A 12,571-nucleotide genomic window follows, 5' to 3' on the forward strand; every position below is an offset into this window, starting at 1 on the left:
TGAATTGACAGATGAAAGAAATTTATAGAAATGGTTACTGAAAGTTAGTATAATTATATCCAATATATGCTCAAGAAGCTGGAGGTATTGGGCATGTTAAGTAAAGATGGAAGATATTTTAAAAGGCCCAAGCTGAACATTTAGAAATAAAAGCTATAACGTCTGAAATGAAAACTATACTAGATGGGATTAATGGCAGATTACACATTGCAGAAGAAAAAACTGGTGAACTTAAATACAAGCAATAAAACTACCCAAAATGAAATGCAGACAAAAAGACTGGGGGGAAAAAAAATGAACAGAACATTAGTGAGCTTTATGACACCTTAAGAGGCCTAATATTCATGTTAACCACAGTCCCCTAAAGGGATGTGGTGACAGAAAAAAAATTTGAAAAGCTAATGGCCAAAATGTTTCCAAATTTGATGAAAACCATAAAAACCCACGGATCCAAGAAGCTCAATAAATCTTAAGACACAAAACATGAATAAAAGTGAACTAAGGCCCGTCGTTATCAAACTGCTTAAAACCAACAATAAAGAGAAAAATCTTAAAGGCAGCCCAAGAGACACATTACATAGAAAACAAAGGCCACTGACCACAGATTTGCATCAGAGACAATACAAGCTAGAAGACGGTGCACAAAATGCAAAAACAAATTTGCTAACCTGGAATTATTTGCTCAGCAAAACTATCTTTCAAAAACAAAGGTGACCTAAAGACAAGTTCATAGTAGAAATTCATAGGAACAGAAAGGCAAATGTATAGAGACAGAAAGTATAAGAAAGGCATGTGAGGAGGGGGAAAGTGGGGGGAGTTAATAGGTATAGAGTTTGTTTGGGATGATAAAAAAAAATTCTGGAAGAGGGTAGTGGGGATGTTTACATAAAATTATGAATATGCTTAAGATCACTGAGTTGTACACTTAAAAAAAGGTTAAAATTTTATGTTAGGTATATTTTACCACAATAAAAAAAGAATTAAAAAAAAAGAAGTACACTAGTTCTCTATGCGCATGAATAATGTGCATAGAGACAAGACAATGCCCAGCGAAAGAAGGCAGTTTCAGAACATGTGCTTCAGAATAATGCCATTTATATTAATTGAATAGCACATAAAAGCACTACTTTGTTATTTATATATATAGAATAGTGACAGAAAGCATATTAGTGGTTCCCTGGGGATGAAGGGATATGGGTGAGAAAAGTTTGATTATAAACTTAACCTATGGTAGTAGTTGTCCCTTAGAAAGGGAAGGAAGACAATGTAATCAGAGATGGAAATGCCAACAAGAAGGCCAGACCTCGCCATAGAACAAAGCACAAGTTTGGGAGTCCTGGTGCCTTATCAGGCTCATACGGCCACTCTTGCTTGCCTCGCCTTTTAACTCATCTCCATCCTACCACTGCAAGGGATTTCTCCTGCGTGGGCCCCCATTTGATCCCTCTGCCTGTCAGGCATCCACACAGCCTGCTATATAAGTGGCAGCAGCCAGAGTTTACCAGGCAGAACACCTAAAGCACAGAGCTGGGGCAGAGGCCAGAACTAAAAGAAATAGTTGAGTACTTCTCTAAGTCATCTAGCTGTCTTCTGTGTGGCGTACTCTACCCCTGGGAGTGTAGGAAGACTTTCCAATGATGACCAGGCAGAGACAGTTTTTAAAAGGTATCAATTCACAGGGACACCTGGGTGGCTCAGCCGGTTAAGGGTCCGACTCTTGATTTCAGCCCAGGTCATGATCTCGTGGTTTGTGGGATCAAGCCCTGCATCGGGCTCGGGGCAGAAGCCCAGAGCGTGCTTGGAATTCTCTCTCTCTGCCTCTCCCCTGCATGTGCACATGCTCTCGAAAGAAAGAAAGAAAGAAAGAAAGAAAGAAAGAAAGAAGAAAGAAAGAAAGAAAGAAAGAAAAAACAGTATCAATTTCCAGACCCTCAACTTCCATGTAAACTCCTCTCTAAAAATCATCAGCTCGAGAATCTGCCTGAGGTACAATACCTCACTTCATCTCTTTTTCAAATATTTCTTTTCCTACATTATTTTTAAAAAACGGTATTTATTGACCATATAATCCAGCCATTCATTCCAGTTCTAGACATATGCCCATGAGAAAAGAAAATATATCTATACAAAGACTTATACATGATTGCCAAGAAGTTTTATTCATAATAGCCCCAGACTGGAAACAACCTCAATGTCCATCAACAGAAGAACACATAAATAAACTGTGGTAGATCCACATAATGGAATACCACTCAGCAATAAAAAGAAATGAACTACTGATACACACAATACACATTATCAATAATTTTGCCAAATGAAAGAAGCCAGACCAGTCCCCGCCCCCACAAAAAAAAGTACATACTGTATGATTCCATTCCTGTAAAACTCTAGAAAACGCAAACTAATCAACAGTGACAGCCAACAAATCAGTAGTTGCTTGGGATGGATGGGTAGGAGTGAGGAACTGCAAAGCATACAGAAACACTTGGGGGTAACGGATATGGTCTCCATCTCACTTGTGGTGATGGTTTCCTGAGTGTCAAAACTCATCAAATTGTACACTTTTAATATTAACATGTACAATTTATTGTGTGTCAGTTATGCCTCAATAAAACTATTTTTTAAAGGTGAAAATAAGGGGCGCCTGGGTGGCACAGTCGGTTAAGCGTCCGACTTCAGCCAGGTCACGATCTTGCGGTCCGTGAGTTCGAGCCCCGCGTCGGGCTCTGGGCTGATGGCTCAGAGCCTGGAGCCTGTTTCCGATTCTGTGTCTCCCTCTCTCTCTGCCCCTCCCCCATTCATGCTCTGTCTCTCTCTGTCCCAAAAATAAATAAACGTTGAAAAAAAAAAATTAAAAAAAAAATAAATAAAATAAAATAAAGGTGAAAATAAGGACATGAAAAAGAGGAAAGAATAAATCAAAAGCAAACCTCTACTATAGAAAATGTTAAAAGAAGTTCTCTAAGCGAAAGGAAAATACCAATTACAAGGCAAGATCTGCTCAAGGAGTATGTAGATTTTTTTCTTATTGATGTCAATTTTCATTTTTTAATTTTCAGGTTTGGATCCATAATACTGCTACCTAGGTAACTGACATCACACTGAACATACATTCAGTCAGAAAGTTTTCTCCTCACTGTTCCTTCTGACATGTTTGCCACTTAATATACAGTGTCAATATACAATGTGGGGTGGCAGAGAAAAAGTATGAAGCTCCTAACACACCAGCTAAAAGAAAATCAGATGAAGGATGTTTGGCAAATATCAGGGCGCGTGGGTGGCTCAGTCAGTTGAGCATCCAACTTCAGCTCAGGTCATGATCTCGTGGTTTGTGGGTTTGAGCCCCTCACTGGGCTCTGTGCTGAAGGCTCAAAGCTTGGAGCCTATTTCAGATTCTGTCTCCCTCTCTCTCTGCCCCTTCCCTACTTGCACTCTGTCTCTCTCTCTCTCTCTTTCTCTCTCTCTCAAAAAATAAACATTAAAAAATTTTTAAAAAGATGTTTGTAAAATATCATATGAAATGTTTCCTTCCATCCTAAGTATGGTTTTGTTACATCTTGACATTCAATTGTCCACCCTATGAACACATCAGATTTAATCGTTTAACCTCGCAGATTCAGAAACACTCCACATATACTCTTTACGTCAAAGAATGCTTACCTGCATTTCAAATTTCCATGAATCTCACCTACTGAACCCAACAGTAACATGAATTAAAGAACTACATCCAGGGGTGCCTGGGTCGCTCAGTAGGCAAGCGTCTGACTTCAGCTCAGGTCATGATCTCACGGTTCTTGAGTACAGGCCTTGCATCGGGCTCTGTGCTGACAGTTCAGAGCCTAGAGCCTGCTTCGGATTCTGTGTCTCCCTCTCTCTCTCTGCTCCTACCCCACTCATACTCTGTCTCTCTCTCAAAAATAAACAAACATTAAAAAAAATTTTAATAAAAAAAACAAAGAACTACATCCAAATTATATCCTCTCCCACTCTCTGCAAATCATCTATTTTTTCCCTCACATAGTCTTTTACAGGCTGTAAATAACTTACATATGCTATTGCTGAAAAATATAACAAAAGGTACAATATTTTTAGACGTCAGTTCTAGGCAATTCACCCTATAAATAATACAGTGCAGGTGCCCAAAAAACATATGCACAAAGATATTCTCTGCACTAATATTTTTTATACACTACAAATAATTCAAATATCCATCAAAGGAGGATTGATTAAATAAATAATGCACAACCACACTGGGAATACAAACTGGTGCAGCCACTCTGGAAAACACTATTGAGGTTCCTCAAAAAATTAAAAATAGAACTACCTTATGGCCCAGCAATTGCACTACTGGTGTTTATCCAAGGGATACAGGTAAGCTGTTTCAAAGGGGCACGTGCACCCCAATATTTATAGCAGCACGATCAACAATAGCCAAAGTATGGAAAGAGCCCAGATGTCTATCGATGGATGAATGGATAAAGAAGATGGATGAATGGATAAAGAAGATAAAGATGAATGGATAAAGAAGATGTAATGCAATGGAGTATTACTTGGCAATCAAAAAGAATGAAATCTTGCCATTAGCAACTATGTGGATGGAACTTGAGGGTATGTGTTAAGCGAAATTAGTCCATCAGAGAAAGACAAATATCATATGAAATATCACATGACTTTACTCATATGAGGACTTCAAGACACAAAACAGATGAACATAAGGGAAGGGAAGCAAAAATAATATAAAGACAGGGAGAGGGACAAAAACATAAGAGTATCTTAAATATGAAGAACAAACAGAGGGTTACTGGAGGGGTTGTGGGAGCAGGGATGGGCTAAATGGGTAAGGGGCATTAAGGAATCCATTATTGAAATCATTGTTGCACTATATGCTAACTAACGTGGATGTAAATTAAAAAAATAAACTAAATAAAAAATTTAAACAGAAAGAAAGAAACAAACAAACCAAAGAAACATGAGAGCCAAAAACACTACATCAATATTGATTATATCCAGGGGGAAAAAGTCCTAGAAAAATGAAAAAAGAAACTGAAAAAGGATATTAAAAAAATTAAATATGGACCATATGTTAAATAATATGTCAGTATCAAATTTCTTGAATGTGATGATAAAAAAAGTTATGTACAGTCACATTGTATAAACGTTATATAAATCTACATACACTGATACAGAAAGATATCCACAAGATGTTAAAGGAAAAAGTGGGTTAAATAGCAGCTTGTACAGTATTTGGCTACTTGTAAGAAAGAAAAAAAGTGTTACCCTATACCTTCTAGTTGTACATTCACATGAAAAGATCATCAATTTGTTTATAGTGGCTATTAGGGGGATCTGAGGATCCACAGAGACATTTTTTTCCTTCAAACAAATCAATATTTTTGTTAACATGCACTATTTTTTATTTATTTATTTATTTATTTACTTACTTACTTACTTATTTTGAGAGAGAGAAAGCACAAGTCGGGGAGAGGGACAGAGGTCATGATCTCATGGTTTGTGAGTTCAAGCCCTCATCAGGCTCTGCAGTTGCAAGGCCTGTTTGGGATTCTCTCTCCCTCTCTGCCCCTCCGCCCACCTTGCCTCACACAAGTGCACAAGCACGTTCTCTCAAAATAAATAAATAAACTTAAGAAATAAAAGAAATGTAGAAAATACTTAATATTTGGGGTGCCTGGGTGGCTCAGTCGGTTAAGCGTTCGACTTCGACTCAGGTCATGATCTCACGTTTCGTGAGTTCGAGCCCCGCGTCAGGCTCTGTGCTGACAGCTGAGGGCCTGGAGCCTGCTTCGAATTCTGTGTCTCCCTCTCTCCACCTCTCTCTCTGCCCCTCCCCTAGTTGCTCTCTCTTTCTCAAAAATAAATAAACAATAAAAAAAATTTTTTTAAAGCACATCCTTATGGAAAAACAGTCTCAATTAAAATATGATGAACTATAAAGTCATTTATCATTCTCTGCCCCATATTCTTTCCCCACATGAGAAGGGAGGTACAATTGTTACAAAATTACTATTCATTCTAAAATGTTTAGTTAGATTAAGCAAACCAGTTTTCCCACAGGCACATCAAAACAAATCATTAAAACTGGTTTTAGGGGCGCCTGGGTGGCGCAGTTGGTTAAGCGTCCGACTTCAGCCAGGTCACGATCTCGCGGTCCGTGAGTTCGAGCCCCGCGTCGGGCTCTGGGCTGATGGCTCGGAGCCTGGAGCCTGTTTCCGATTCTGTGTCTCCCTCTCTCTCTGCCCCTCCCCCGTTCATGCTCTGTCTCTCTCTGTCCCAAAAATAAATAAACGTTGAAAAAAAAAAATTTTGAAAAAAAAAAAAAAAAAAAAAAAAAAAAAAAAACTGGTTTTAAACACAAGGAAAAAGAACAGTTGTCATAAATCTACTTAAAGAAATGAAGCAAGCTTATGATCATTACTCGCCCTAATATAAAATCCCACAATTGAAAGATTAGCTTCTAGAAAGTGTTTCTCATAAACCAGAGAAATTATAGTCCTGTCTTCCAGTGATTCTAGAGAGAATTTTTTCTCCAGATAAGCAAACCCCCATGCTTATATGGCTAAAAATAAAGGCAACACAATTACAACTGAAAAATAATTGCAAGGAGCTTAAAAATAATTACTACTGGTTCTATATACCTAAAATTAAGAAAAGACTGGTATCACAATTAACCAGAGTAAGAAGGATCACATGGGAATCAACACACCTTAATAGAAAGTTTTAACCTTTTACTTGGATGGGGCTATAGTTTTGTAGTTTTCCCCAGAAAATTAGGACACTTAACAGCTATTTAGAGAGAAAGAACTTTGAATTGCATTATAAAAGGATAAGACTGTTTCATCAGATAATTAATTTAATTTGCTATGTGCACCTGTTAATTAAAAGATGCTTTTATGTTAGGAAAAAATAGAATAAACCACAACGCCCCATGCTTAAATCTCTAATAACAAACATAAAACTACACTGTGGGAAGGCTTGCTATTAGCCTTCTGTACAATTCGCAAATGTTTTTTTGAGTGTACCATACTGCTCTAGGCTTTGGAGCTCCATGGCAAAGACAAGAACTCTGTTCTCGTGGAGCTTACATTCTACCATATAAATAAGATACAAAGTGAATAGAAGTGAAAGGCTTCTTGGAGACAGGACATTTGAGTAACCTGAATGACAGGAAAGAGACAACCGTGTAACAATCTGGGAACAGAGCTGCCCAGGTAAAGACATTACAAAGTATAAGAGTACAATAAAAAAAATTTTAATGGATTATCTCTGTATCAATTTCTTTTAATAAAATGCATTATCTGTGATTCCTATGTGCACGAATTTGAAAACCACCAACTGAAAAAACCCTAAGTGGCAAGTAAATGGCATGAAGTGATCAGCAGAGAATTAAAATTGAGAATAACACTGGGGCTGTTCAGTTGGTGGAGCATGAGGCTCTTGATCTCGGGGTTGTGAGTTCAAGCCCCACACTGAGTACAGAGCTTACTTTAAAAAAATGAGAATAACATTAGCTCATGATAATGATCAAACTATTGGTGCTAACTATATTGTATGTACTATGCTAAATTCTAAATTATATAGTCTCATTTTCAGCCTGAAGATACACTGTGAGATATCCACACCATTTAGAATCAACAAGATTTAAATAAATTTAATATTTAATTATTAATATACAATATATGGCTATTAATATACAATTATTAATAAATATTTATTTAAAGATTAAAGTGGTTGAATAAAGATCTTCAGTCTTACCCTTGAATAATACAGAATTTAAAAGACCAAGCTAGTATTTCACCGATCAGATTCCAAGAAAAAAAGTTAAACTCATAATATCTGAGGTGGTAAGGGCATGAGTGAAGAGATGCTCTCATTCAATGTAGCTGTGCCATACACTGGTTCAAACCTTTTTTGATAGCAAATTGTCACTAGCTACCAAAATTTATGAAGGGCATATTCTATGAATTGGCTACAGGGAGACTCCCATACAATAGCACAAAATTACATATAAAGATGTGCATTATGTATCGTCTTATGGTAGCAAAAACATTGGAAATAGTCCAAATATCAATCAATAAAGGGTTAAATAAATAAATCATGAAATATCTACAATATAGAATATTATACAGTGCTTAAAAAGGTAATGATGGTGGGCACTTGAGTGTCTCAGTCGGTTAAGTATCCGATTCTTGGTTGATTTCCACTCAGGTCATGATCTCATGGTCATAGAGCTCCTGCCTGGGCATGGAACCTGCTTAAGATTCTTTCTCTTCCTCTGCCCTCCCCCCTCTCACACACTCTCTATCTCTCTCTCTCAAAAAAAAAAAAAAAAAAGGTAATGATGTAATTTCATGCACGTTGAAATGAAACCTTGTCCAACATAAGTACATGAATTACTTTAGAAAAACTTTTGAAAAGGTCTTTAAAGGGGTGCCTACCTGGCTCAGTGTGAGGAATGTGTGACTCTTCATCTCGGGGTCATGAGTTCGAGCCCCACACTGAGTACAGCAATTAAATAAATAAAACTGTTTCAGGGGCACCAGTGGTTTAAGCATTAAACTTCAGCTCAGGTCATGATCTCGCGGTTCACGAGTTCGAGCCCTGCGTTGGGCTCGTGCTGACAGATCAGAGCCTGGAGGCTGCTTTGGGTTCCGTGTCTCCCTCTCTCTCTGCCCCTCTCCTGTTCACAGTCTCTCTCTCTCTCTCTCTCTCTCTCTCTCTCTCTCAAAAATAAAATAAACACTGGGAATGTAAGCTGGTGCAGCCACTCTGGAAAGCAGTATGGAGGTTCCTCAAAAAACTAAAAATAGAACTACCCTACGACCCAGCAATTGCACTACCAGGCATTTATCCAAGGGATACAGGTGTGCTATTTAGAAAGGACACATGTACCCCAATGTTTACAGCAGCACTACCAACAATAACCAAAGTATAGAAAGAGCCCGAATGTCCATCGATGGATGAATGGATAAAGAAGATGTGGTGTATATATACAATGGAGTACGACTCGGCAATCAAAAAGAATGAAATCTTGCCATTTGCAGCTACGTGGATGGAACTGGAGGGTGTTATACTAAGTGAAATTAGTCAGAGAAAGACAAAAATCATATGACGTCACTCATATGAGGACTTTAAGAGACAAAACAGATGAACATAAGGGAAGGGAAACAAAAATAATCTAAAAACAGGGAGGGGGACAAAACAGAAGAGACTCATAAATACGGAGAACAAACTGAGGGTTACTAGAGGGGTTGTGGGAGGGGGGATGGGCTAAATGGGTAAGGGGCACTAAGGAATCTACTCCTGAAATCATTGTTGCACTATATGCTAACTAATTTGGATGTAAATTTTAAAAAATAAACAAAGAAAAGAAAAAAATAAAATAAAATAAAAAATAAATAAACATTAAAAAAATTTTTTTAAAAACCTTTTTTAAAAAAATGTCTTGGGGCACCTGGGTGACTCAGTCGGTTAAGCAGTCTGACTTCAGCTCAGGTCATGATCTCTCAGTTCATGAGTTCAAGCCCCACATCAGGCTTTCTGCTGTCAGCACAGAGCCCACTTCTGATCCTCTGTCTCCCTCTCTCTTCCCCTCTTTTTCTCACGCTCTCTCTCTCTCAAAAATAAATAAGCATTTAAAAATAAATAAATAAAATCAAATAAAAAATGTCTTTAGAAAATGACAATGCGTTTGAGTTTATCTATAGCTTGGAGTTGGGATATCTTTCCAGTGCTTTCACATCAGAAAACACAGAAATGCCCCAAATATTGAGCTAAATATTATGACATTCCTTAAAATGAAATTCCATTCACATTACAATTAAGAGAAAGTCATAATACAAAACTAGTATATATAAGGTGTCTTCCTTTTTTTTAATGTTTATTTTGAGAGAGAGAGAGTGAGTAGGCGTGCACAGGGAAGGGGCAGAGAGAGAATCCCAAGCAGGCTCCACGCTGTCAGCGGAAAAATCAGATGCGGGTGATCCCACAAATAATGACATCATGCATGACCTGGGCCAAAATCAAGAGTTGGAAGACCGATCAACAGAGCCACCCAAGCGCCCCTAATTAGGGTATCTTTAAACTATACTTCAATGACGTTCCATCATGTAAGATAAAGTCTAATGCGGTTTGCAAAGGCTTCCAGGATTGAATCCTAAGCTTCTCAAAGTTTAATATTCATGCAACTTGGGGCACCTGGGTGGCTCAGTCAGTTAAGCATCTGACTCTTGCTTTCTGCTCAAGTCATGATCTCCCGGTTCAAGAGATTGAGCCCTGCTGTCAGGCTCTGTGCTGAGAGCTTGGAGCCTGCATGGGAATCTCTCTCCCTCTCCGTCCCTCCCCAACTCATGCTTGCACATGCGTGCATGTGCGTGATCTCTCTCAAAATAAATAAATAAACTTTATTTTTAATAAATAAACTTAAAAAAATATGTATGCCACTCACCTGGAGTTCCTGTTAAAGTGTAGTTTCAGATCCAGGGATCTGTGATGGGGCCTGAGAGTCCCATTTTCCAAAAATTCGCAGACCACACCAAGGAGCAAGGATCTAGCCCTTGTCCACACCTCTCTACACCTTGCACTTTCATTTAGTGAATTACCGCTCTTCCACATACACCATGTTCTTCACACCTCCGTCTCTTTTCTAATTCTTCATCAAAAGTGGTTTTCCCCTCACCTCCTCCACTTCAAAAACTTCTACTCTTTGTTTTATTTTTAGTCCAAACGTCACAAGTATTTCAAGGACATGGAGATGTTGGTTCTTTTGGATTCCAAGATGCCTATGCGTTTATGTTCAACTTATCACATTTGTTATTTACATGTCCATCTCCCTATGAGACTATGAGTGTGAATATAGAAAATTTCTATCTTAGAGTCGCCAGGGTGGCTCAGTCGGTTGAGCGTCTGACTTTGGCTCAGGTCATGATCTCACGGTTTGGGAGTTCGAGCACTGCGTTGGGATCTGTGCTGACAGCTCAGAGCCTGGATCCTGCTCCTGATTCTGTGTCTCCTCCTCTCTCTGTCCCTCCCCCACTCATGCTTTGTCTCTCTCTGTCTCAGAAATAAACATTAAAAAAATTAAAAAAAAAAAATTTTCTATCTTCAGCACACAGATGTTCAATAGATGTTTTCTGAGTCCAAGTCATTAAGGTATCAAGTCTCTGCCACCACCTCTGAAATCATGGCTATCACAATCACTTTTATTCTGTAGCACTTTCTTTGAAGTATTTACAGTACTCAGCAAAAAAAATACTGCCAGATTATTGAAGGTAATCTCTAAAATATAAGACAATACTCATCTTCAAAATTAAAGCAAAATGTAACACTATTTGATGAGATGTTTACATTAATGGTGGAAAACAAGTCACATTAATTTCACTCTATTTTGGAGTAAAAAAGGACAAAACAAAGATTGCACCCTTTGGTATTCTTTTTATTTAAGTGCTTGAAGCAAAATAAGAATAACATAAAATTTCTAATATACCTAATAGTCCTAATTAATTTGAACTTTTACTACATTTTAAAAACAAATGACAGGGGTGCCTGGGTGGCTTACTTGATTAAGCATCTGACTCTTGATTTCGGCTCAGGTCATGATCTCACAGTTTGTGGGATGGAACTCTGAGTCATCAGTGCAGAACCTGCTTGGGATTCTCTCTCTGCCCCTTCCCAACTCACGCGTGTGTGCACATACTCTCTTTCTCTCTCTCAAAATAAATAAACTTTAAAAAAGAAAACAAATGACAAAATAGTATCTTAAATCAATGCTTACACAGGCAGCCCTCTCTTTACCACTCACCTTCCTCATCGATCCATTTCATGGTGAAAAGCTGTTCGTTGTCAAAAGAACACATGTCTCGAACCTCACTGCAAAGGCCCTCAAAGGAGATTGAAGGTTCAAAATGTGTTATCATGATATCCCTGAAAAAAAAAAAAAAAAAAAAAAAGGAGTTTTAAGTCTGACAATGACCAAAACTAATGATACTCTACATAACACTAAGTGCCTGAAAATCAGATGAACATCAGTTATTTTGTGAGTGCCTCAACATGCATTGCTTCCGGTAAACTATCTCCATAAAATAAAAACAAAAAATCCATATTAAATAATGCTTAAAAGTAAAAATAGTGGGGGCGCCTTGGTGGCTCAATTGGTTGGGCGTCTGACTCCTGGTGTCAGCTCAGGTCATGATCTCACGGTTTGTGAGTTCAAGCCCCACATCGGGCTCTGTGCTGACAGCATGGAGCCTGCTTGGGATTTCTCTCTTTGGGATTTTCCTTCTCTCTCTGCCCCTCTCATGCTTTTTCTCTCTCAAAATAAATAACTTAGTAGAAAAAAAAGTAAAAATAGTGGATTTGTGAGAAACTTTCATTCAATCTCCCTTCTCATTCAGGTAGGCCACCCTAACTGCTCTGATGGTTGCCCCACTTTGGCTTTAATTTTGTTATCAAAAGCTCACTCTTTTGTGAGGCACTGCACTCGGCAGATGAACAGCTCTATTATTGATGAACTTCTGCCTTATATTTAACTGAAATCTGTTCCAATCACAGGTTGCAG

General features: G+C 38.2%; 1 protein-coding gene across 1 annotated transcript in view; it reads right to left on the bottom strand.

Moving 5' to 3' along the window:
* Positions 1-12,571, bottom strand: part of PRKCI (protein kinase C iota) — a 69,355-nt gene that overhangs the window by 42,569 nt on the left and 14,215 nt on the right. Inside the window, exon 2 of the mRNA XM_045503013.1 lies at positions 11,816-11,937. Within this exon, the coding sequence (XP_045358969.1) occupies positions 11,816-11,937 (122 nt within the window). The remainder of the gene's footprint in view (positions 1-11,815; positions 11,938-12,571) is intronic.

The sequence above is a fragment of the Leopardus geoffroyi genome, chromosome C2, assembly GCF_018350155.1.
Source record: "Leopardus geoffroyi isolate Oge1 chromosome C2, O.geoffroyi_Oge1_pat1.0, whole genome shotgun sequence".
Lineage (NCBI taxonomy): Eukaryota > Metazoa > Chordata > Mammalia > Carnivora > Felidae > Leopardus > Leopardus geoffroyi.